Raw genomic sequence first — 26424 nt, forward strand, 5'->3', positions numbered from 1 at the left:
GGGTTTATTATGGATCCCCATTAGTTCCTGCCAAGGCAGCAGCTACTCTTCCTGGGGTTTATTATGGATCCCCATTAGTTCCTGTCAAGGCAGCAGCTACTCTTCCCAGGGTTTATTATGGATCCTCATTAGTTCCTGCCAAGACAGCAGCTACTCTTCCTGGGGTTTATTAGGGATCCCCATTAGTTCCTGCCAAGGCAGCAGCTACTCTTCCCAGGGTTTATTATGGATCCCCATTAGTTCCTGCCAAGGCAGCAGCTACTCTTCCTGGGGTTTATTATGGATCCCCATTAGTTCCTGCCAAGGCAGCAGCTACTCTTCATGGGGTTTATTATGGATCCCCATTAGTTCCTGCCAAGGCAGCAGCTACTATTCCTGGGGTTTATTATGGATCCCCATTAGTTCCTGCCAAGGCAGCAGCTACTCTTCCTGGGGTTTATTATGGATCCCCATTAGTTCCTGCCAAGGCAGCAGCTACTCTTCCTGGGGTTTATTATGGATCCCCATTAGTTCCTGCCAAGGCAGCGGCTACTCTTCCTGGGGTTTATTATGGATCCTCATTAGTTCCTGCCAAGGCAGCAGCTACTCTTCCTGGGGTTTATTATGGATCCCCATTAGTTCCTGCCAAGGCAGCAGCGAATCTTCCTGGGGTTTATTATGGATCCCCATTAGTTCCTGCCAAGGCAGCAGCTACTCTTCCTGGGGTTTATTATGGATCCCCATTAGTTCCTGCCAAGGCAGCAGCTACTCTTCCTGGGGTTTATTATGGATCCCCATTAGTTCCTGCCAAGGCAGCAGCTACTCTTCCTGGGGTTTATTATGGATCCCCATTAGTTCCTGCCAAGGCAGCAGCTACTCTTCCCGGGGTTTATTATGGATCCTCATTAGTTCCTGCCAAGGCAGCAGCTACTCTTCCTGGGGTTTATTATGGATCCCCATTAGTTCCTGCCAAGGCAGCAGCTACTCTTCCTGGGGTTTATTATGGATCCCCATTAGTTCCTGCCAAGGCAGCAGCTACTCTTCCTGGGGTTTATTATGGATCCCCATTAGTTCCTGTCATGGCAGCAGCTACTCTTCCTGGGGTTTATTATGGATCCCCATTAGTTCCTGCCAAGGCAGCAGCTACTCTTCCTGGGGTTTATTATGGATCCCCATTAGTTCCTGCCAAGGCAGCAGCTACTCTTCCTGGGGTTTATTATGGATCCCCATTAGTTCCTGCCAAGGCAGCGGCTACTCTTCCTGGGGTTTATTATGGATCCTCATTAGTTCCTGCCAAGGCAGCAGCTACTCTTCCTGGGGTTTATTATGGATCCCCATTAGTTCCTGCCAAGGCAGCAGCGAATCTTCCTGGGGTTTATTATGGATCCCCATTAGTTCCTGCCAAGGCAGCAGCTACTCTTCCTGGGGTTTATTATGGATCCCCATTAGTTCCTGCCAAGGCAGCAGCTACTCTTCCTGGGGTTTATTATGGATCCCCATTAGTTCCAGCCAAGGCAGCAGCTACTCTTCCTGGGGTTTATTATGGATCCCCATTTGTTCCTGCCAAGGCAGCAACTACTCTTCCTGGGGTTTATTATGGACATGTACTTTGTGCATGACATGACCTGAAAGGCCGCTCAGGAAGGAAGAAGCCACTGCTCTACAAGTAATTTTTCAAACAATTGTTTACAGACAGATTATTTAACTTATAATTCACTGTACCACAATTCCAGTGGGTCAGAAGTTTACATACACTAAGTTGACTGTGCCTTTAAACAGCTTGGAAAATTCCAGAAAATGAGGTCATGGCTGTAGACGCTTCTGATAGGCTAATTGAAATAATTTGAGTCAATTGGAGGTGTACCTGTGGATGTATTTCAAGGCCTACCTTCAAACTCAGTGCCTCTTTGCTTGACATCATGGGAAAATCAAAAGAAATCAGCCAAGACCTGTAGACCTCCACAAGTCTGGTTCATCCTTGGGAGCAATTTCCAAACGCCTGAAGGTACCACATTCATCTGTACAAACAATAGTACGCAGGTATAAACACCATGGGACCACGCAGATGTCATACCGGTCAGGAAGGAGAAGCGTTCTGTCTCCTAAAGATGAACATACTTTGGTGCAAAAAGTGCAAATCAATCCCAGAACAAAAGCAAAGGACCTTGTAAAGATGCTGGAGGAAACAGGTACAAAAGTATCTATATCCACAGTAAAACGAGTCCTATATCAGCATAACCTGAAAGGCTGCTCAGCAAGGAAGAAGACACTGCTCCAAAACCGCCATAAAAAAAACATAAGAAAATCACTCCACTCCCCCTACCGGGTATCCATTTACCCTCCACTCCCCTAACCCCTACCGGGTATCCATTTACCCTCCACTCCCCCAACCCCTACCGGGTATCCATTTACCCTCCACTCCCCCTACCCCTACCGGGTATCCATTTACCCTCCACTCCCCCTACCCCTACTGGGTATCCATTTACCCTCCACTCCCCCAACCCCTACCGGGTATCCATTTACCCTCCACTCCCCCAACCCCTACCGGGTATCCATTTACCCTCCACTCCCCTAACCCCTACCGGGTATCCATTTACCCTCCACTCCCCTAACCCCTACCGGGTATCCATTTACCCTCCACTCCCCCAACCCCTACCGGGTATCCATTTACCCTCCACTCCCCCTACCGGGTATCCATTTACCCTCCACTCCCCTAACCCCTACAAGGTATCCATTTACCCTCCACTCCCCCTACCGGGTATCCATTTACCCTCCACTCCCCAACCCCTACCGGGTATCCATTTACCCTCCACTCCCCTAACCCCTACCGGGTATCCATTTACCCTCCACTCCCCCAACCCCTACCGGGTATCCATTTACCCTCCACTCCCCTAACCCCTACCGGGTATCCATTTACCCTCCACTCCCCCTACCGGGTATCCATTTACCCTCCACTCCCCCAACCCCTACCGGGTATCCATTTACCCTCCACTCCCCCTACCGGGTATCCATTTACCCTCCACTCCCCCAACCCCTACCGGGTATCCATTTACCCTCCACTCCCCCTACCGGGTATCCATTTACCCTCCACTCCCCCTACCGGGTATCCATTTACCCTCCACTCCCCCAACCCATACCGGGTATCCATTTACCCTCCACTCCCCAACCCCTACCAGGTATCCATTTACCCTCCACTTGCCCAACCCCTACCGGGTATCCATTTACCCTCCACTTGCCCAACCCCTACCGGGTATCCATTTACCCTCTACTCCCCCAACCCCTACCGGGTATCCATTTACCCTCCACTCCCCCTACCGGGTATCCATTTACCCTCCACTCCCCTAACCCCTACAAGGTATCCATTTACCCTCCACTCCCCCTACCGGGTATCCATTTACCCTCCACTCCCCCAACCCCTACCGGGTATCCATTTACCCTCCACTCCCCTAACCCCTACCGGGTATCCATTTACCCTCCACTCCCCCAACCCCTACCGGGTATCCATTTACCCTCCACTCCCCTAACCCCTACCGGGTATCCATTTACCCTCCACTCCCCCTACCGGGTATCCATTTACCCTCCACTCCCCTAACCCCTACCGGGTATCCATTTACCCTCCACTCCCCCTACCGGGTATCCATTTACCCTCCACTCCCCCAACCCCTACCGGGTATCCATTTACCCTCCACTCCCCCTACCGGGTATCCATTTACCCTCCACTCCCCCTACCGGGTATCCATTTACCCTCCACTCCCCCTACCGGGTATCCATTTACCCTCCACTCCCCCTACCGGGTATCCATTTACCCTCCACTCCCCCTACCGGGTATCCATTTACCCTCCACTCCCCCAACCCATACCGGGTATCCATTTACCCTCCACTCCCCCAACCCCTACCAGGTATCCATTTACCCTCCACTTGCCCAACCCCTACCGGGTATCCATTTACCCTCCACTTGCCCAACCCCTACCGGGTATCCATTTACCCTCTACTCCCCCAACCCCTACTGGGTATCCATTTACCCTCCACTCCCCCAACCCCTACCGGGTATCCATTTACCCTCCACTCCCCACCGGATATCCATTTACCCTCCACTCCCCCAATCCCTAATGGGTTTCCATTTAACCTCCACTCCCCCTAGCAGGTATCCATTTACCCTCCACTCCCTCAATCCCTACCGGGTATCCATTTACCCTCCACTCCCCCAATCCCTACCGGGTATCCATTTACCCTACACTCCCCCTACCCCTACCGGGTATCCATTTACCCTCCACTCCCCCAACCCCTACCGGGTATCCATTTACCCTCCACTCCCCCAACCCCTACCGGGTATCCATTTACCCTCCACTCCCCCTACCGGGTATCCATTTACCCTCCACTCCCCCAACCCCTACCAGGTATCCATTTACCCTCCACTCCCCCAACCCCTACCAGGTCTCCATTTACCCTCCCCAACCTCTACCGGGTATCCATTTACCCTCCACTCCCCCTACCCCTACCAGGTATCCATTTACCCTCCACTCCCCCAATGCCTACCGGGTATCCATTTACCCTCCACTCCCCCAACCCCTACCAGGTATCCATTTACCCTCCACTCCCCCTACCAGGGTATCCATTTACCCTCCACTCCCCCAACCAGGGTATCCATTTACCCTCTACTCCCCCAACCCCTACTGGGTATCCATTTACCCTCCATTCCCCAACCCCTACCAGGTATCCATTTACCCTCCACTCCCCCTACCGGGTATCCATTTACCCTCCACTCCCCCTACCGGGTATCCATTTACCCTCCACTCCCCCAACCGGGTATCCATTTACCCTCCACTCCCCCTACCGGGTGTCCATTTACCCTCCACTCCCCCTACCGGGTATCCATTTACCCTCCACTACCCCAACCCCTACCGGGTATCAATTTACCCTCCACTTGCCCAACCCCTACCGGGTATCCATTTACCCTCCACTCCCCCAACCCCTACCGCGTATCCATTTACCCTCCACTCCCCCAATCCCTACCAGGTCTCCATTTACCCTCCCCTCCCCATCCCCTACCGGGTATCCATTTAACCTCCACTCCCCCAACCCCTACCGGGTATCCATTTACACTACACTCCCCCTACCGGGTATCCATTTACCCTCCACTCCCCCAATCCCTACCAGGTCTCCATTTACCCTCCCCATCCCCTACCGGGTATCCATTTACCCGCCACTCCCCCTACCGGGTATCCATTTACCCTCCACTCCCTCAATCCCTACCGGGTATCCATTTACCCTCCACTCCCCCAATCCCTACCGTGTATCCATTTACCCTACACTCCCCCTACCCCTACCGGGTATCCATTTACCCTCCACTCCCCCAACCCCTACCGGGTATCCATTTACCCTCCACTCCCCCAACCCCTACCGGGTATCCATTTACCCTCCACTCCCCCTACCGGGTATCCATTTACCCTCCACTCCCCCAACCCCTACCAGGTATCCATTTACCCTCCACTCCCCCAACCCCTACCAGGTCTCCATTTACCCTCCCCTCCCCAACCTCTACCGGGTATCCATTTACCCTCCACTCCCCCTACCCCTACCGGCTATCCATTTACCCTCCACTCCCCCAACCCCTACCGGGTATCCATTTACCCTCCCCTCCCCCTACCGGGTATCCATTTACCCTCCACTCCCCCTACCAGGTATCCATTTACCCTCCACTCCCCCAACCCGTACCAGGTATCCATTTACCCTCCACTCCCCCTACCAGATATCCATTTACCCTCCACTCCCCCAACCCCTACTGGGTATCCATTTACCCTCCCCTCCCCCTACCGGGTATCCATTTACCCTCTACTCCCCCAACCCCTACCAGGTATCCATTTACCCTCCACTCCCCCAACCCCTACCGGGTATCCATTTACCCTCCACTCCCCCAACCCCTACCGGGTATCCATTTACCCTCCCCTCCCCAACCCCTACCGGGTATCCATTTACCCTCCACTCCCCCTACCCCTACCAGGTATCCATTTACCCTCCACTCCCCCTACCAGGTATCCATTTACCCTCCACTCCCCCAACCCCTACCGGGTATCCATTTACCCTCCACTCCCCCAACCCCTACCAGGTATCCATTTACCCTCCACTCCCCCTACCAGGTATCCGTTTTACCCGCCACTCCCCCAACCCCTACCGGGTATCCATTTACCCTCCACTCCCCCAACCCCTACCGGGTATCCATTTACCCTCCCCTCCCCAACCCCTACCGGGTATCCATTTACCCTTCACTCCCCCAACCGGGTATCCATTTACCCTCCACTCCCCCTACCAGGTATCCATTTACCCTCCACTCCCCCAACCCCTACCGGGTATCCATTTACCCTCCACTCCCCCTACCAGGTATCCATTTACCCTCCACTCCCCCAACCCCTACCAGGTATCCATTTACCCTCCACTCCCCAACCCCTACCTAGCGATGTTTCTGCTGTTTAGACCCTACTGCTGCTGCAGCAGCACCATGACAGAGTTTGGGAAACAATCGTCACCCAGTTGACACAAGTAATTATTATATACTGTAGTTCTGTCAGGTAAGCCTACTTTGCAGTTAACATTTAATTGAGAAGGTTTTTGGTGAATATCTACCCACAAGACGGTTACCATTAGCATCGCTAACTGGCTACATAGACAGAGTGGTAGACAGACCCACGCACCAAACAAACAGACTGGCAATATTGCTGGAAATTAATTGGCTGATTTTGTGTTAGGTTTGGCTTTTTAAGCCAATAGAGACTAACCAGGGGTGGGATAATGTCTTTAATTGGATAGTAGCTGGCAGCTTTATGTTTTTGATAGTTTGCGATGGAAAACATGAAAAAAAATGTATGTACCTTTAGAATTGATTGGAGAGCTACTCATAGGCTCACTATCTACCTGTTGGAGAACCCTGGCTTAACTACCTTAACTACCTACCTGTTGGAGAACCCTGGCTTAACTACCTACCTGTTGGAGAACCCTGGCTTAACTACCTACCTGTTGGAGAACCCTGGCTTAACTATCTACCTGTTGGAGAACCCTGGCTTAACTACCTACCTGTTGGAGAACCCTGGCTTAACTATTTTAACTACCTTAACTAACTTATCTACTTGTTGGAGAACCCTGGCTTAACTACCTACCTGTTGGAGAACCCTGGCTTAACTACCTTAACTAACTACCTACCTGTTGGAGAACCCTGGCTTAACTACCTACCTGTTGGAGAACCCTGGCTTAACTACCTACCTGTTGGAGAACCCTGGATTAACTACCTACCTGTTGGAGAACCCTGGCTTAACTACCTTAACTATCTACCTACCTGTTGGAGAACCCTGGCTTAACTACCTATCTACCTGTTGGAGAACCCTGGCTTAACTACCTACCTGTTGGAGAACCCTGGCTTAACTACCTTAACTAACTTATCTACCTGTCGGCGAACCCTGGCTTAACTACCTTAACTAATTTATCTACCTGTTGGTGAACCCTGGCTTAACTATCTATCTACCTGTTGGTGAACCCTGGCTTAACTACCTACCTGTTGGAGAACCCTGGCTTAACTACCTACCTGTTGGAGAACCCTGGCTTAACTACCTTAACTAATTTATCTACCTGTCGGCGAACCCTGGCTTAACTACCTTAACTAACTTATCTACCTGTTGGTGAACCCTGGCTTAACTAACTATCTACCTGTTGGTGAACCCTGGCTTAACTACCTACCTGTTGGAGAACCCTGGCTTAACTACCTACCTGTTGGAGAACCCTGGTTTAACTACCTACCTGTTGGAGAACCCTGGCTTAACTACCTTATCTACCTGTCTTCGAACCCTGGCTTAACCAAATGCTGTGTATCCATCAGCCGTCAACTGTTAAAAGCGAGATGGAGAAAGAGACACAGGCAGAAAATACATCTGAACTAACAGTAGACTGAGCGATACTTACTGTTAGGTGCCTAGGGGCCCAGAGAGAATTGGATTGGAGGTCAATTTAAAGAAGCATCTAGATAGCTGATATCCCCCATTCAACAGAGAGAAAACACAACAATAACATCTCCCAGGGCTTCGTCCCAAATGGCACCCTATTGGCCCTAGTACACTACACGGGTGTACACTATAGTACACTACATAGGTGATAGGGTGCTATTTGGGACGCATCCCAGAAAACCAGTCAACCTACAAACAAACACTGTGGGTTAGAGTGTTTCAGCACACAGACACTGTGGGTTAGAGTGTTTCTGCACACAGACACTGTGGGTTAGAGTGTTTCTGCACACAGACACTGTGGGTTAGAGTGTTTCAGCACACAGACACTGTGGGGTTAGAGTGTTTCAGCACACAGACACTGTGGGTTAGAGTGTTTCAGCACACAGACACTGTGGGTTAGAGTGTTTCTGCACACAGACACTGGGGGGTTAGAGTGTTTCTGCACACAGACACTGTGGGTTAGAGTGTTTCAGCACACAGACACTGTGGGTTAGAGTGTTTCTGCACACAGACACTGTGGGTTAGAGTGTTTCAGCACACAGACACTGTGGGTTAGAGTGTTTCAGCACACAGACACTGTGGGGTTAGAGTGTTTCTGCACACAGACACTGTGGGTTAGAGTGTTTCTGCACACAGACACTGTGGGTTAGAGTGTTTCTGCACACAGACACTGTGGGTTAGAGTGTTTCTGCACACAGACACTGGGGGGTTAGAGTGTTTCAGCACACAGACACTGTGGGTTAGAGTGTTTCAGCACACAGACACTGTGGGGTTAGAGTGTTTCAGCACACAGACACTGTGGGTTAGAGTGTTTCAGCACACAGACACTGTGGGGTTAGAGTGTTTCTGCACACAGACACTGTGGGTTAGAGTGTTTCTGCACACAGACACTGTGGGTTAGAGTGTTTCTGCACACAGACACTGTGGGTTAGAGTGTTTCAGCACACAGACACTGGGGGGTTAGAGTGTTTCAGCACACAGACACTGTGGGGTTAGAGTGTTTCAGCACACAGACACTGTGGGGTTAGAGTGTTTCTGCACACAGACACTGTGGGTTAGAGTGTTTCTGCACACAGACACTGTGGGTTAGAGTGTTTCTGCACACAGACACTGTGGGTTAGAGTGTTTCTGCACACAGACACTGGGGGGTTAGAGTGTTTCAGCACACAGACACTGGGGGGTTAGAGTGTTTCAGCACACAGACACTGTGGGGTTAGAGTGTTTCAGCACACAGACACTGTGGGTTAGAGTGTTTCAGCACACAGACACTGTGGGGTTAGAGTGTTTCTGCACACAGACACTGTGGGTTAGAGTGTTTCTGCACACAGACACTGTGGGTTAGAGTGTTTCAGCACACAGACACTGTGGGTTAGAGTGTTTCAGCACACAGACACTGGGGGGTTAGAGTGTTTCAGCACACAGACACTGTGGGTTAGAGTGTTTCAGCACACAGACACTGTGGGGTTAGAGTGTTTCAGCACACAGACACTGTGGGTTAGAGTGTTTCAGCACACAGACACTGTGGGGTTAGAGTGTTTCTGCACACAGACACTGTGGGGTTAGAGTGTTTCTGCACACAGACACTGTGGTTTAGAGTGTTTCAGCACACAGACACTGTGGGTTAGAGTGTTTCTGCACACAGACACTGTGGGTTAGAGTGTTTCTGCACACAGACACTGCTCACCCGTCTTCTCCAACTAAAGCTTTAGTCTCAAAACTCAACAAGGCTTTCATCTTCTATCATGAAATATTCCCCATTCGTAGTCTGTGGAAAACAATATACTCTGGGAATTGTTATTTTGAAACAGAACATATATATATATATTAATAGTAAAGGTGAATATTTGTGTCAGAGCAGTCTGCTTCAACCAACAAGGTCTTGTACCGTTAGATTGCCCATCTGACTGTGTAAAAACATTCATTTTCTATTTGAATTGTTGCATAGATGTCTCATCTCACATCTCTCCCCCCACCCTCCCTCCCTCCCTCCCTCTCTCTCTCTCTCTCCCTCCCTCCCTCTCTCTCTCTCTCTCTCTCCCTCCCTCCCCTCTCTCTCTCTCTCTCCCCTCTCTCTCTCTCTCCCTCCCTCTCTCTCTCTCTCCCTCCCTCTCTCTCTCCCTCCCCTTCTCTCTCTCTCTCCCTCTCTCTCTCTCTCCCTCCCCTCTCTCTCTCTCTCTCTCTCCCTCCCTCTCCCTCCCTCCCTCCCTCCCTCTCTCTCTCTCTCTCTCTCCCTCCCTCCCTCCCTCCTTCTCTCTCTCCAGGCAGTACGATAACGCCTAACTACCTGGATAACTCGACGTCTAATGTGGGTCCGTGGTGTTCGTGCTCTGCCTCCGGGAACCACAGGGAGCAGTGCGATGACTTCCTGGAATATTTCCATGACAACATCTGCCTGAGTGAGTGACAGCGCCAGTCAACGTGCACTACAGTAACCGTAGAAACACTGTCCATCAACAACAACACACTATAGCTGTAGTAACACTGTCAAATTACCACAACACAAAATCAACACTGCCTGCCATAACACCACTAACACTATGAACAAGTGTTTCAGCCCCTCGTCATACTGTACAATAAACTGGTGTCATCTCTCTCTCTCACTCACTCTCTCTCTCTCTCTCTCTCTCTCTCTCTCTCTCTCTCTCTCTCTCTCTCTCTCTCTCTCTCTCTCTCTCTCTCTCTCTCTCTCTCTCTCTCTCTCTCTCTCTCTCTCTCTCTCACTCTCACTCACTCACTCACTCACTCACTGGGTTTATTTTCTAATTCTTTGTGTACGTGTGTAATCTGTGGTCATACATTTGGCAGAAGGTTTGGGAATCGCTTCCTTTTAGGTGGTTGTAGGATTTCGTTCACAGCTTTGTGAAAGTTACCTGTGCCGGTTTTTGTTTGTGTGCTCTAGGGCAACGGTGTCTAGATGGAATTTGTATTAGGGGGTCCTTGGCGATTGGACCTTTTTTTGGAACACCATTATTTTTGATTTACTGTCAGGGCCCAGGTCTGACAGAATCTGTCCAGAAGATCTAGGTGCTGCTGTAGGCCCTCCTTGGTTGGGGACAGAAGCACCAGATCAAGCCGGGTGCTGCAGACTGTTCGTTGATGTACATGTTGAAGAGACTGTCTCTCTCTCTCTGACCCCCCCCTTCCCCCATCCTCTCTAAATGGCTGATCCTGTGTAAATTACACAGTAGACGTTATGATGGTGGTGTTCGGTTCATGGACCAGTGCTCTGCATCACACTATGACCCTAATAAAAGGAGCATCCAGAGAACTGGGCCCATAGTCCTGTGGTCAACAGTAGAGCACTGGGCCCATAGTCCTCTGGTCAACAGTAGAGCACTGGGCCCATAGTCCTCTGGTCAACAGTATGGCACTGGGCCCATAGGCCTCTGGTCAACAGTAGAGCACTGGGCCCATAGGCCTCTGGTCAACAGTAGAGCACTGGGCCCATAGGCCTCTGGTCTACAGTAGAGCACTGGGCCCATAGTCCTCTGGTCAATAGTCCTCTGGTCTACAGTAGAGCACTGGGCCCATAGGCCTCTGGTCAACAGTAGAGAACTGGGCCCATAGTCCTCTGGTCAACAGTAGAGCACTGGGCCCATAGTCCTCTGGTCAACATTAGAGCACTGGGCCCATAGTCCTCTGGTCAACAGTAGAGCACTGGGCCCATAGTCCTCTGGTCAACAGTATGGCACTGGGCCCATAGTCCTCTGGTCAACAGTATGGCACTGGGCCCATAGTCCTCTGGTCAACAGTAGAGCACTGGGCCCATAGGCCTCTGGTCAACAGTAGAGCACTGGGCCCATAGGCCTCTGGTCAACAGTAGAGCACTGGGCCCATAGTCCTCTGGTCAACAGTATGGCACTGGGCCCATAGTCCTCTGGTCAACAGTAGAGCACTGGGCCCATAGTCCTCTGGTCAACAGTATGGCACTGGGCCCATAGTCCTCTGGTCAACAGTAGAGCACTGGGCCCATAGGCCTCTGGTCAACAGTAGAGCACTGGGCCCATAGTCCTCTGGTCAATAGTCCTCTGGTCTACAGTAGAGCACTGGGCCCATAGGCCTCTGGTCAACAGTAGAGAACTGGGCCCATAGTCCTCTGGTCAACAGTAGAGCACTGGGCCCATAGTCCTCTGGTCAACAGTAGAGCACTGGGCCCATAGTCCTCTGGTCAACAGTAGAGCACTGGGCTGGACTTGATTTCAACATGGCTACATAAAGACTTGTTCCTTTTCCGCTAAGGGTCAATATTTTTTGGCCTTAAACTTTTTCATTTTCCACATGAGTACACACTTTGCACATCTACAAATGGCTGGTGTTTTTGATATGTCTGATACCCAGAAAATTCACCGGTGCTGAAATTATGACAGAACTCCAGTCAACAGTGACGACATTGCAAGAAACTCTCCACCCAAAGCACAAACAATCAAGAACTTGGAAACGGCGAAGATGGACGAATGGCTAACTGAGCTGGAGACCAAATACAACACGCTGAGAACAGAGAACGGTGAATCGTAAGGCTGGTCTAGATGAACAGGTAACAGAGCATGGTCAGTCTTCCTCCTGGAGACAATCCGACAGAATTCATGTCCTCTTCCTTCAGACCTTTGACAGACCCCCCCCCCCCCATAATTGACAGAGCATAACCCACCTAGAGCTGGTCTATCTGCATTACTAGCATAACCCTCCTAGAGCTGGTCTACCTGCATTACTAGCATAACCCACCTAGAGCTGGTCTACCTGCATTACTAGCATAACCCACGTAGAGCTGGTCTACCTGCATTACTAGCACAACCCACCTAGAGCTGGTCTACCTGCATTACTAGCATAACCCACCTAGAGCTGGTCTACCTGCATTACTAGCATAACCCTCCTAGAGCTGGTCTACCTGCATTACTAGCATAACCCTCCTAGAGCTGGTCTACCTGCATTACTATCCCACCCCACCTAGAGCTGGTCTACCTGCATTACTAGCATAACCCACCTAGAGCTGGTCTATCTGCATTACTAGCATAACCCTCCTAGAGCTGGTCTACCTGCATTACTATCCCACCCCACCTAGAGCTGGTCTACCTGCATTACTAGCATAACCCACCTAGAGCTGGTCTACCTGCATTACTAGCATAACCCACGTAGAGCTGGTCTACCTGCATTACTAGCACAACCCACCTAGAGCTGGTCTACCTGCATTACTAGCATAACCCTCCTAGAGCTGGTCTACCTGCATTACTATCCCACCCCACCTAGAGCTGGTCTACCTGCATTACTAGCATAACCCACCTAGAGCTGGTCTACCTGCATTACTAGCATAACCCACCTAGAGCTGGTCTACCTGCATTACTAGCACAACCCACCTAGAGCTGGTCTACCTGCATTACTAGCATAACCCACCTAGAGCTGGTCTACCTGCATTACTAGCACAACCCTCCTAGAGCTGGTCTACCTGCATTACTAGCAAAACCCACCTAGAGCTGGTCTACCTGCATTACTAGCACAACCCACCTAGAGCTTGTCTACCTGCAATTACTAGCATAACCCTCCTAGAGCTGGTCTACCTGCATTACTAGCACAACCCTCCTCGAGCTGGTCTACCTGCATTACTAGCACAACCCACCTAGAGCTGGTCTACCTGCATTACTAGCATAACCCACCTAGAGCTGGTCTACCTGCATTACTAGCATAACCCACCTAGAGCTGGTCTACCTGCATTACTAGCAAAACCCTCCTAGAGCCGGTCTACCTGCATTACTAGCATAACCCACCTAGAGCTGGTCTACCTGCATTACTAGCACAACCCACCTATAGCTGGTCTACCTGCATTACTATCCCACCCCACCTAGAGCTGGTCTACCTGCATTACTAGCACAACCCACCTAGAGCTGGTCTACCTGCATTACTTCCAGACCAAAAATATAATTATTCAGGGCTCCCAAGAAAGAGGACAGCTGAACTACAAATGGTTCACAGATCCATATATTCCCGGACTACTCTGGAGACCTGGTAAGATGCAGTACTGCGTATAAAAGGCATGAATGCCAACCTTCACAAGGCAGGAGTTAGGTTGGCCTGATTCACCCAGCTACACTGAGGATTACCTTCCAGGGAGCCACACATTTGACTACATTTACATTATTTAGCAGACGCTCTTATCCAAAGCGACTTACAGTACTGGTCCCCTGTGGGAATCGAACCCATAACCCTGGTGTTACAAACACCATGCTCTACCAACTGAGCCACATGGGGACAGTCTGCGCTCACGTTCTACCAGGATTATATTCACTCAACGTTAACCTAACAGACGAAACGGAACGCAAGCCAGTAAAAGCAGCTATAGTTATTATTCCCTATTCACACCCGGTCTGTGACACGGCAGTTAAAAACCGACGGCTCATCGACTTTGTTTAGATCTATATGAACCATCAGATACGATTTGTTATTTACCGTTTAAGGATGGAGTCTATAAAGACAACATCTATAAGGACGGAGTCTATAAGGACGGAGTCTATGAGGACGACATCTATGAGGACGGAGTCTATGAGGACGGAGTCTATGAGGACGGAGTCTATAAGGACAACATCTGTGAGGACGGAGTCTGTGAGGACGGAGTCTGTGAGGACGGAGTCTATGAGGACGATGTCTATGAGGACGGAGTCTATAAGGACGGAGTCTATAAGGACGGAGTCTAACAGGACGGAGTCTATAAGGACGACATCTGGCTCCACTGCTAATCAATAATACATTGGTGACTTCTATAAATCTCTTCATATTTTTCTGTATACGGGAGCAACTGACAAACTCACTAAATATCTGACTAAGATCCCTTTAGCCACAATTATAAGACGAGCACAGAACTAGGTTGAATGTCTCCTTCAGCTCTGAAGAAGTTTAGGAAGCTATTAAGGTCCTCTGGAAAACATTTATATTTTACATTTTTTTTGTCATTTAGCAGACGCTCTTATCCAGAGCGACTTACAGTAGTGAATGCATACATTTCATTAAAAAAAATTATTCTGTGCTGGCCCCCCGTGGGAATCGAACCCACAACCCTGGCGTTGCAAACACCATGCTCTACCAACTGAGCTACAGGCCTAAACCACCTGGTCAAGATGGCTACTCAGTAGAGTTTTGGATGAAGTTTAGGCTTGAGATATGCCTGTTCTTATTGAACGACACGTCATACCAGAATGTTGGAAAATTGCTTCTATTAGAGTGCTTTTCGTTTAGACCAATCAGCTTGTAAAGATAGTTGCCAACACACTTGTTCGCAGACTGGAGTTCCTGATTCCGGACCTCATTAAGCCTGATCAAACTATTTTTGTCATATCATGAACCATCTTGGCAGGAATAAAAAAACACAGCGTTCATGGTCTCTCTCGATGCCGAAAAGGCTTTTTGACAGATGTTAGCCTGTCAGGATACAGCGTTAATGAAACCCATGTATTTACCTTTAAATATCCCCTCTACTATCAACATAGAATCATTATCTCCATTCCAATTGGCCGAAACAGGCTTCAAATACTTGGGCATTCGTCACACCAGATCTTAAAGACCTTTTCTCTTCAGATGGTGTGGCCTTTGATCACAAACATTAAGCAGGGCTAACTGGTCTGTTTTACTAAACTCTCTGAACTGTTCCTCCATTCAATTATCTTCCCAGCCAATTATATTTAAACATACTGGCATTAACTTTCTGAAAAGAGGACTGAGATATCTGAAACAATAAGAAACCTAAAATCAAATGAACCAAACTAATTAAGCCTAAGGGTTTATTATATTATTGGCTGGTCTAATCACATGATGAGTTGGTGCCCAGACAGACATGACTCACATTGGTTTGGGATGGAATCAACAGCATGTCATCCAAGGGCGATGTTTTTTTTTTTTACCATTTATTAATCATTTAAAAAAAAATCTGGCCTTATCTGACAATTAGTATAAACTCTTAGCTTGGAAAGAAGGAGATACTTGCAGATTCCAGCCCATGTCACCGATGGCCCTTAATCCTAACACCCCCCCCCCCCAAATAAGAAGTATTGGACTCCCCGATTGGAAGATGAAAAAGGTGAAAAACCCAGCAGCGTTGCAGTTCTTGACAGAAACCGGTGCACCTGGCACCTACTACCATACCCTGTTTAAAGAGACTTAAATATTTTGTCTTGCACATTCACCCTCTGAAAATCACAAACACAAAATCCATGTCTCAGTTGTCTTAAAGATTAAAATATTCCTACTAAGGCTAGGTGTCCCGCTAGCGAGACAACTTCCGGTGAAACTGAAGGGCGCGCAATTCAATTAAATAATCATTAAAATTATGGATATTAAACATTTAGGTACATACAAGTGTCTTATATCGGTTAAAAGCTGAAATTCTTGTCAATCAAACTGCACTGTCCGGTTTACAATAGGATTTACAACGAAAACATGCCATCCGATTGTTTGAGGACGGCGCCCCACATCAAAGTATTTTTCCACCAGCACAGGTTTCATAAATTCACAAATAGCGATTAAATATTCATTTATTTTTTGAAAATCTTCTTCTGATTTGTCATCCAAAGGGTCCCAGTTAGAACATGTAGTGTCGTTTTGTTAGATAAAATCCTTCATTATATCCCAAAAAGTCAGTTTAGTTGGCGCCATCGATTTGAGTAATCCACTCGTTCAACATGCAGAGAAAGGAATCCAAAAAGCTACCGCTAAACTTTGTTAAAACAAGTCAAAATACATTTCTATTTAATCCTCAGATACCCTAAAATGTAATTAAAGTATAATATTTCATACAGAAAGAAGTATGTTCAATAGGAAAACAATATTAGCAGGTGCGCGTCCTCTTCGTCGCGCGCCCTTAGACTGATATCCAAGTCTGTATCCCAGTACTAAAACTCATAATTCTTCCTCGTTTGGGAAGAAACAGCCTGAAACCTTGATGAAAGACTACTGACATCCAGTGGAAGCCATAGGAATTGCATACTGGGAGCTGGATTTAATTCTTCCCCTCTACGTTCTAGTGGAAGAGCATGGGCTCTCAAAACAAATAATTCTGGTTGGTTTTTCTTTGGATTTTCTCCTACCACATCTATTGTGTTATAGTCTCCTACATTATTTTAACATTTCCACAAACTTCAGAGTGTTTTCTTTCCAATGGTACCAATTATATGCATATCCTGGCTTCAGGGCCTGAACAACAGGCAGTTTACTATGGGCATGTCAGTCAGACAGGAAGTGGAGAGAAATAGACCCTAGCCTGAGGAAGTGACATCAATAAGGGATCATAGCTTTTACCTGGTCTATCCATGTCAAGCCAGGGTTCTCCAACAGGTAGATAAGATAGATAAGATAGTTAAGCCAGGGTTCACCAACAAGTAGTTAAGTTAGTTAAGTTAGTTATAATTCACTGTATCACAATTCCAGTGGGTCAGTGCGAGCAAGGAGGCCTACAAACCTGACTCAGTTACTCCAACTCTGTCAGGAGGAATGGAGAAATTATTCTGACATTTCACATTCTTAAAATAAAGTGGTGATCCTAACTGACCTAAGACAGGGAATTTTTACTAGGATTAAATGTCAGGAATTGTGAAAAATTTAGTTTAAATGTATTTAGCTAAGGTGTATGTAAACTTCCGACTTTAACTGTATTTGTCTATCACTCTGTCAAATCAAATCAAATTTTATTGGTCACATGCACATGGTTAGCAGATGTTAATGTGAGTGTAGCGAAATGCTTGTGCTTCTAGTTCCGACTGTGCAGTAATATCTAACAAGTAATCTCACAATTCCACAACAACTACCTTATACACACAAATGTAAAGGGATGAATATAAGACGTACATATAAATATATGGATGAGCGATGGCGTGCGGATGGCAAGATGCAGTAGATGGTGTAGAATGAATATATATATATACAGTTGAAGTCGGAAGTTTACATACACTTAGGTTTGAGTCATTAAAACTCGTTTTTCAACCACTCCACTAATGTCTTGTTAACAAACTATAGTTTTGGCAAGTTGGTTAGAACATCTACTTTCTGCATGACACAAGTAATTTTTCCAACAATTGTTTACGGACAGATTATTTCACTTATAATTCACTGTATCACAATTCCAGTGTGTCAGAAGTTTACATACACTGAGTTGACTGTGCCTTTAAACAGCTTGGAAAATTCCAGAAAATGATGTCATGGCTTTAGAAGCATCTGATAGGCTAATTGACATCATTTGAGTCAATTGGACGTGTACCTCTGGATGTATTTCAAGGCCTACCTTCAAAGTCAGTGCCTGCTTGCTTGACATCATGGGAAAATCAAAAGAAATCAGCCAAGATCTCAGAAAAAAATGGTTCATCCTTGGGAGCAATTTCCAAACGCCTGAAGGTACCAAGTTCATCTGTACAAACAATAGTACATATAAACACCATGGGACCACGCAGCCATCATACCGCTCAGGAAGGAGACTCATTCTGTCTCCTAGAGATGAACGTACTTTGGTACGACAAGTGCAAATCAATCCCAGAACAGCAGCAAAGGACCTTGTGAAGATGCTGGAGGAAACAGGTACAAAAGTATCTATATCCACAGTAAAACGAGTCCTATATCAACATAACCTGAAAGGCCGCTCAGCAAGGAAGAAGCCACTGCTCCAAAACCGCCAGAAAAAAGCCAGACTACGGTTTGCAACTGCACATGGGGACAAAGATCATACTTTTTGGAGAAATGTCCTCTGGTCTGATGAAACAAAAATAGAACTGTTTGGCCATAATGACCATCGTTATGTTTGGAGGAAAAAGGGGGAGGCTTGCAAGCCGTGAAGCACGGGGGTGGCAGCATCATGTTGGGGGGTGCTTTGCTGCAGGAGGGACTGGTGCACTTCACAAGATAGATGGCATCATGAGGTAGGAAAATTATGTGGATATATTGAAGCAACATCTCAAGACATCAGTCAGGAAGTTAAAGCTTGGTCGCAAATGGGTCTTCCAAATTGACAATGACAAAATTGTGGCAAAATGGCTTAAGGAAAACAAAGTCAACGTATTGGAGTGGCCATCACAAAGCCCTGACCTCAATCCTATAGAAGATTTCTGGGCAGAACTGAAAAAGTGTGTGTGAGCATGGAGGCCTAGAAACCTGACTCAGTTACACCAGCTCTGTCAGGAGGAATGGGCCAAAATTCACCCAACTTATTGTGGGAAGCTTGTGGAAGGCTACCCGAAACATTTGACCCAAGTTAAACAATTTAAAGGCAATGCTACCAAATACTAATTGAGTGTATGTAAACTTCTGACCCACTGGGAATGTGATGAAAGAAATTAAATCTTAAATAAATAAATCTCTACTATTATTCTGACATTTCACATTCTTAAAATAAAGTGGTGATCCTAACTGACTAGGATTAATTTTACTAGGATTAATTGTCAGGAATTGTGAAAAACTATTATTTGACTACGGTGTATGTAAACTTCCAACTTCAACTGTACATATGAGATGAGTAATGTAAGATATGTAAACATTATTAAAGGGGCGTTATTTAAAGTGGCTAGTGATACCTTTATTAAGTCCATTTATAAAAGTGGCTGGAGATTTGAGTCCTGTGACATCGGGTGGTGTAGGTGTCCTGGAGGGCAGGTAGTTTGCCCCCGGTGATGCGTTGGGCAGACCGCAGCACCCTCTGGAGAGCCCTCCGGTTGTGGGCGGAGCAGCTGCCGTACCAGGCGGTGATACAGCCCGACAGGATGCTCTCGATTGTGCATCTGTCAAAGTTTGTGAGTGTTTTAGACAAGCCAAATTTCTTCAGCCTCCTGACGTTGAAGAGGCGCTGTTGCGTCTTCTTCACCACACTGTCTGTGTGGGTGGACCATTTCAGTTTGTCCGTGATGTGTACGCCGAGGAACTTAAAACTTTCCACCTTCTTCACTACTGTCCCGTCGATGTGGATAGGGGGGCTGCTACCTCTACTGTTTCCTGAAGTCCACGATCATCTCCTTTGTTTTGTTGACATTGAGTGTGAGGTTATTTTCCTGACACCACACTCCGAGGGCCCTCACCTCCTCCCTGTAGTCCGTCTCGTCGTTGTTGGTAATCAAGCCTACCACTGTAGTGTCGTCTGCAAACTTGATTATTGATCATGTTGGCCACGGAGAAGGAGAGCCCACAGGTTTTGGTAGCGGGCCGTTGTCAGTGGTACTGTATTGTCCTCAAAGCGATAAAATAAGTTGTTTAATTTGTCTAGAAGTCGATGTCCGTGACTGGTTTTCTTTTGTAATCTGTGATTTTTTATTTTTAACCTTTATTTAACTAATCAAGTCAGTTAAGAACAAATTCTTATTTTCAATGACGGCCTAGGAACAGTGGGTTAACTGCCTTGTTCAGGAGCAGAATGACAGATTTTGACCTTGTCAGCTCGGGGATTCGATCTTGCAACCTTTCGGTTACAAGTCCAACGCTCTAACCACTAGGCTACCTGCCACCCCGGCAGGGGCGTAGACCCTGCGGATAGTGATGCTAATGATAACTGTCTTGTGGGTAGACAGAAACACTTTCCCCAAAAAACCTTCTCAATTAAATGTTAGCTACAAAGTAGGCTTACCTGACAGAACTATACTGTATAATAATTATTCGTATCAATTGGGTGGCAATTATCAATTATTTTGCAAACTCTGCCATGATGTGCTGTAGCAGTAGGCCTAACAGCAGAAACATAGCTAGACTGACATTCCTCTCTTGCTAGATGCACAATGAAAGGGGAATTACAGTCAAAAATCCAAAATGTGTTATAATTTTTCTTTACCACCAAAATGGTCTTCAGATTGTGATTTAAAGGATCCGCCTCTATCCAAATCTAACTTCCTGTAGCTCAGGCCCTGAAGCAAGGATATGCATATTCTTGATACCATTGGAAAGGAAACACTTTGAAGTTTGTGGAAATGTAAAATTCATGTAGGAGAATATAAGACATTAGATCTGGTAAAAGATAATACAAAGAAAAAAACGTGTGTGTATGTGCAAAGTTTTAGACTGATCCAATGAACCATTGCATTACTGTTCAAGACTGCCCAAGTTTGCCTAGTTGGTTTATTAATACATTTTCAAGTTCCTAACTTTGCACTCTCCACAAACAATACTAAATGAGTAGCTTGTGACATGTTTCATTTTTTTTTAAAGTAGCTCTCATGCTAGAAAAGGTTGGAGAAGCCTGGATTAGTGCCTCCACACACACACACACACACACACACACACACACACACACACACACACACACACACACACACACACACACACACACACACACACACACACACACACACACACACACACACCTCACTTGACTCTCTTCTGTCATTCTGAACAGAGAAAGCCATGCTAGCGTTTGGGAATGGGACAGACCAACCAGACATGCCCGGCCCGGCTCCCACTACCCTCAACAACCACATCCAGCGCCTGGCAACCACCGTCTCCGGCATCACCATGGAAACTGAACTTAACGTCCAGGGAGCACAGATGCCCACTCAGGTGAGTAGTGCATAGGGTGTCATTTGGAACACAGCCCTAATGTGTGTTTCATGATGAGGTAACGGGAGCGAACCTGCTCTACCAGCCATGATGAGGTAACAGGAGAGAACCTGCTCTACCAGCCATGATGAGGTAACAGGAGAGAACCTGCTCTACCAGCCATGATGAGGTAACGGGAGAGAACCTGCTCTACCAGCCATGATGAGGTAACGGGAGCGAACCTGCTCTACCAGCCATGAGGAGGTAACGGGAGCGAACCTGCTCTACCAGCCATGATGAGGTAACGGGAGCGAACCTGCTCTACCAGCCATGAGGAGGTAACGGGAGAGAACCTGCTCTACCAGCCATGATGAGGTAACGGGAGAGAACCTGCTCTACCAGCCATGATGAGGTAACGGGAGAGAACCTGCTCTACCAGCCATGAGGAGGTAACGGGAGAGAACCTGCTCTACCAGCCATGATGAGGTAACGGGAGCGAACCTGCTCTACCAGCCATGATGAGGTAACGGGAGCGAACCTGCTCTACCAGCCATGAGGAGGTAACGGGAGAGAACCTGCTCTAACAGCCATGATGAGGTAACGGGAGAGAACCTGCTCTACCAGCCATGAGGAGGTAACGGGAGAGAACCTGCTCTAACAGCCATGATGAGGTAACGGGAGAGAGTAGGAGACTGATAAACAGGCTTGATGAGGAGGTAACAGGAGAGAGGAGGAGGCTGATAAACAGGCTTGATGATGAGGTAACAGGAGAGAGGAGGCGGCTGATAAACAGGCTTGATGATGAGGTAACAGGAGAGAGGAGGAGGCTGATAAACAGGCTTGATGATGAGGTAACAGGAGAGAGGAGGCGGCTGATAAACAGGCTTGATGATGAGGTAACAGGAGAGAGGAGGCGGCTGATAAACAGGCTTGATGATGAGGTAACAGGAGAGAGGAGGAGGCTGATAAACAGGCTTGATGAGGAGGTAACAGGAGAGAGGAGGAGGCTGATAAACAGGCTTGATGATGAGGTAACAGGAGAGAGGAGGAGGCTGATAAACAGGCTTGATGAGGAGGTAACAGGAGAGAGGAGGAGGCTGATAAACAGGCTTGATGATGAGGTAACAGGAGAGAGGAGGAGGCTGATAAACAGGCTTGATGAGGAGGTAACAGGAGAGAGGAGGAGGCTGATAAACAGGCTTGATGAGGAGGTAACAGGAGAGAGGAGGCTGATAAACAGGCTTGATGAGGAGGTAACAGGAGAGAGGAGGCTGATAAACAGGCTTGATGAGGAGGTAACAGGCATTCCTATAGTAACAAGGTGGGGTCTCATCAACCAATAGTATAATAGGATAGTCTCATCAACCAATAGTATAATAGGATAGTCTCATCAACCAATAGTATAATAGGATAGTCTCATCAACCAATAGTATAATAGGATAGTCTCATCAACCAATAGTATAATAGGATAGTCTCATCAACCAATAGTATAATAGGATAGTCTCATCAACCAATAGTATAATAGGATAGTCTCATCAACCAATAGTATAATAGGATAGTCTCTGGACAGGACACTAGTCTGTCTCCTGTTTCTGTAGTGAGACAGCTTGACGTACCAGGACACCCCCTGGACACCCCCTGGACAGGACACTAGTCTGTCTCCTGTTTCTGTAGTGAGACAGCTTGACGTACCAGGACACCCCCTGGACAGGACACTAGTCTATCTCCTGTTTCTGTAGTGAGACAGCTTGACGTACCAGGACACCCCCTGGACAGGACACTAGTCTGTCTCCTGTTTCTGTAGTGAGACAGCTTGACGTACCAGGACACCCCCTGGACAGGACACTAGTCTGTCTCCTGTTTCTGTAGTGAGACAGCTTGACGTACCAGGACACCCCCTGGACAGGACACTAGTCTATCTCCTGTTTCTGTAGTGAGACAGCTTGATGTACCAGTACACCCCCTGGACAGGACACTAGTCTATCTCCTGTTTCTGTAGTGAGACAGCTTGATGTACCAGTACACCCCCTGGACAGGACACTAGTCTATCTCCTGTTTCTGTAGTGAGGCAGCCTGATGTACCAGTACACCCCCTGGACAGGACACTAGTCTGTCTCCTGTTTCTGTAGAGAGACATGTCATGACGTTGGCCTCTTTTGGTACAGGGAGGACAGTTGACCCCTCCCTTTTGCACCACCACCCCCCTACCTTCCCCCCAATCCACCCTGTGTGTAAAGGGTCGTAAAAACTCTAAAATTCCAGGAGAGTCTCTGGCCACATGGCCCATAGAGAGACACAGGAAATTCTTCCAACTCATAGAATTGGAGAGCCAAGCGACATTTTGTGTTCTGGAGAAGGTATGGAAGATTGGTGAAGAATCCAGCTACGAACTGATCCGCTTGGTACAATTTGGTGATACTCAGAAGAGACAATATAGCCATATTACCATAAAACTGTTTATATAATAGACTCAGCTTAAGACTTACATCATATGGGTGTATGGAATGTATTAATAAGGATAAAGCTTTTGTAAGACATTGAGATGCTATTGTACTGATGTAATATGATAGAATTGTATTTCTGTAACCAAATCTAACTCAGTCATAGGCACGCCCCCAGGGACCCATAGAGGACCAGGCGTCATTTGACAAGCCTGTTCTATGGGCACTATAAAACACCCCCTGATTTACATTTCTTCAGACCAGGCCTACACTCTATGGCCAGGGGTTTGACCATCCAAGTACTCTACTGAAAGTGAACTATACCACGTGGTTAACTTTTAGACTATCGATACTGACAGAATAAGAACAAGTCTTTGATATTAATTATTAGTCTGCAGCTAAGTAAATTATATCATCGAACGCGAAGACCAACGAAACAACCATTCTATGACGACATTAATGAATGTCGCTCTGAAAGATCCATTCTAACCGAGAGAGAGAACGCGGACAAAACTCCCCAACAGAACAGAACTCTCGAACAAGGATCACGACGACACACTGAGCGTAAATATATATTGATTGCAATTGTTCCCGAATGAGTGAGCCTTCAATTGTCAATTGTTAATATTAATGAACTCTGTGCAACTTCTCAGCTGACCGTTTATGACCCATTGTTCAACAGGCCGACCTGCCTGTTTAGCCCACAAGGGCACATTCCTCTACCAATCCTTTGTGACGATAATTACTGTTTGTATGTTTTTCTGTTAATTACTTAGTGTAGTAAATAAATGATTTTAAGACAATTGATGTATGGATGATTTTAGTAAAGACTGGGTTCGTGCAGATACAACAATTTACGACGTTTGGAATGAGACTGGACTAGAGGTAAAATACACCATTTAAACCAGAAGATAATCGGCCTATACTATAATAGAATATAATATTATAGTACAGGAAAGTTATATTAGGAAAATTATAGCTTTCTAATCTGAATATTCTCCTTGGTGCCCCGATCTCCTAGTTAATTACAATTAAACGATTAATCAGTTTAATCGCGTGATAATAATTACAGGGAGCTAATTGATAAACATATCTTCAGTTTAATGGTACCCCAAAGACACGACAGACAGCTTGATGTACCAGTTCACCCCCTGGACAGGACACTAGTCTATCTCCTGTTTCTGTAGTGAGACAGCTTGATGTACCAGGACACCCCCTGGACAGGACACTAGTCTATCTCCTGTTTCTGTAGTGAGACAGCTTGATGTACCAGTTCACCCCCTGGACAGGACACTAGTCCATTTCCTGTTTCTGTAGTGAGACAGCTTGATGTACCAGGACACCCTCTGGACAGGACACTAGTCTATCTCCTGTTTCTGTAGTGAGGCAGCCTGATGTACCAGGACACCCCCTGGACAGGACACTAGTCTATCTCCTGTTTCTGTAGAGAGACAGCTTGATGTACAGGACACCCCCTGGACAGGACACTAGTTTATCTCCTGTTTGTGTAGTGTGAGGCAGCTTGATGTACCAGGACACCCCCTGGACAGGACACTAGTCCATCTCCTGTTGCTCATTCAGTCCATCCTTATTGTGTAAATGTATTTCGTGCAGGAGACTTGCTGTGTAGTGTTGTCTTTTTTTGTACAAACAATTCCCTTCTTCCCCAGGTGAATGAAATACATGTTAAACTGCTATTTCCTAACAGTGTTTGTGTCTCCTCATGCAGGTGAATGAGAAGGATAGACTGTGGGGTGATGATGGTGAAGACTCCACCCTGCCGGAGCTATTGGACCATGGAGCCCCTCCCTTCCACCTGTCTGCCCTAGGCTGGACCCTTCCCCTGGGCCTCTCCCTACTGCTGCGCTACCAGTAGTCTGGCCTGGCCCTGGGGCTACATAGACTACACACTGATCGAAACTGGGGGTGAAGAGAGAGAGAGAAACAGAGAGAGAGAAACAGAGAGAGAGAAACAGAGAGAGAGAGAAACAGAGAGAGAGAGAAACAGAGAGAGAGAAACAGAGAGAGAGAGAGAGAAACAGAGAGAGAGAAACAGAGAGAGAGAAACAGAGAGAGAGAAACAGAGAGAGAGAGAGAGAGAGAGAGAGAGAGAGAGAGAGGGGAGATGTGTGTACAATGCCTTCAGGAAGTATGCATATCCCTTGATCACATTTTGTGTTACAGCCTGAATTTAAAAAATAAATTTCACCCATCTTGACACAATACCCCATAATGACAAAGTGAACACATCTGGATTTGGTGATTTTCTACCATTCTTCCCTGCAGATTTTCTCAAGCTCTGTTAAGTTAGATGGGGAGCGGCGGTGAACAGCAATCTTCAAGTCTTTCCACAGATTTTCAATGGGATTCAAGTCTGGGCTTTGGCTGGGCCGCTCAAGAACTATCACATTCTTGTTCTGAAGCCATACCAGCGTTGTTTTGGCTGTATGCTTGTGGTCATTGTCCTGTTGGAACATAAATCTTCATCCCCAGTCTAAGGTCGTTTTCACACTCTGAAGCAGGTTCTCATCAAGGAATTG

General features: G+C 47.2%; 1 protein-coding gene across 1 annotated transcript in view; it reads left to right on the plus strand.

The window, feature by feature from the left end:
• gfra4a (GDNF family receptor alpha 4a) overlaps window positions 1–25875 on the plus strand; it is a 126284-nt gene extending 100409 nt beyond the window's left edge. The window contains exons 7-9 of the mRNA XM_045694477.1: window positions 10229–10363; window positions 21304–21464; window positions 25614–25875. Coding sequence (XP_045550433.1) covers window positions 10229–10363; window positions 21304–21464; window positions 25614–25760 — 443 coding nt within the window. The 3' untranslated portion in view covers window positions 25761–25875. The remainder of the gene's footprint in view (window positions 1–10228; window positions 10364–21303; window positions 21465–25613) is intronic.
• Window positions 25876–26424: the final 549 nt, after the last annotated feature.

The sequence above is a fragment of the Salmo salar genome, chromosome ssa01, assembly GCF_905237065.1.
Source record: "Salmo salar chromosome ssa01, Ssal_v3.1, whole genome shotgun sequence".
NCBI lineage: Eukaryota > Metazoa > Chordata > Actinopteri > Salmoniformes > Salmonidae > Salmo > Salmo salar.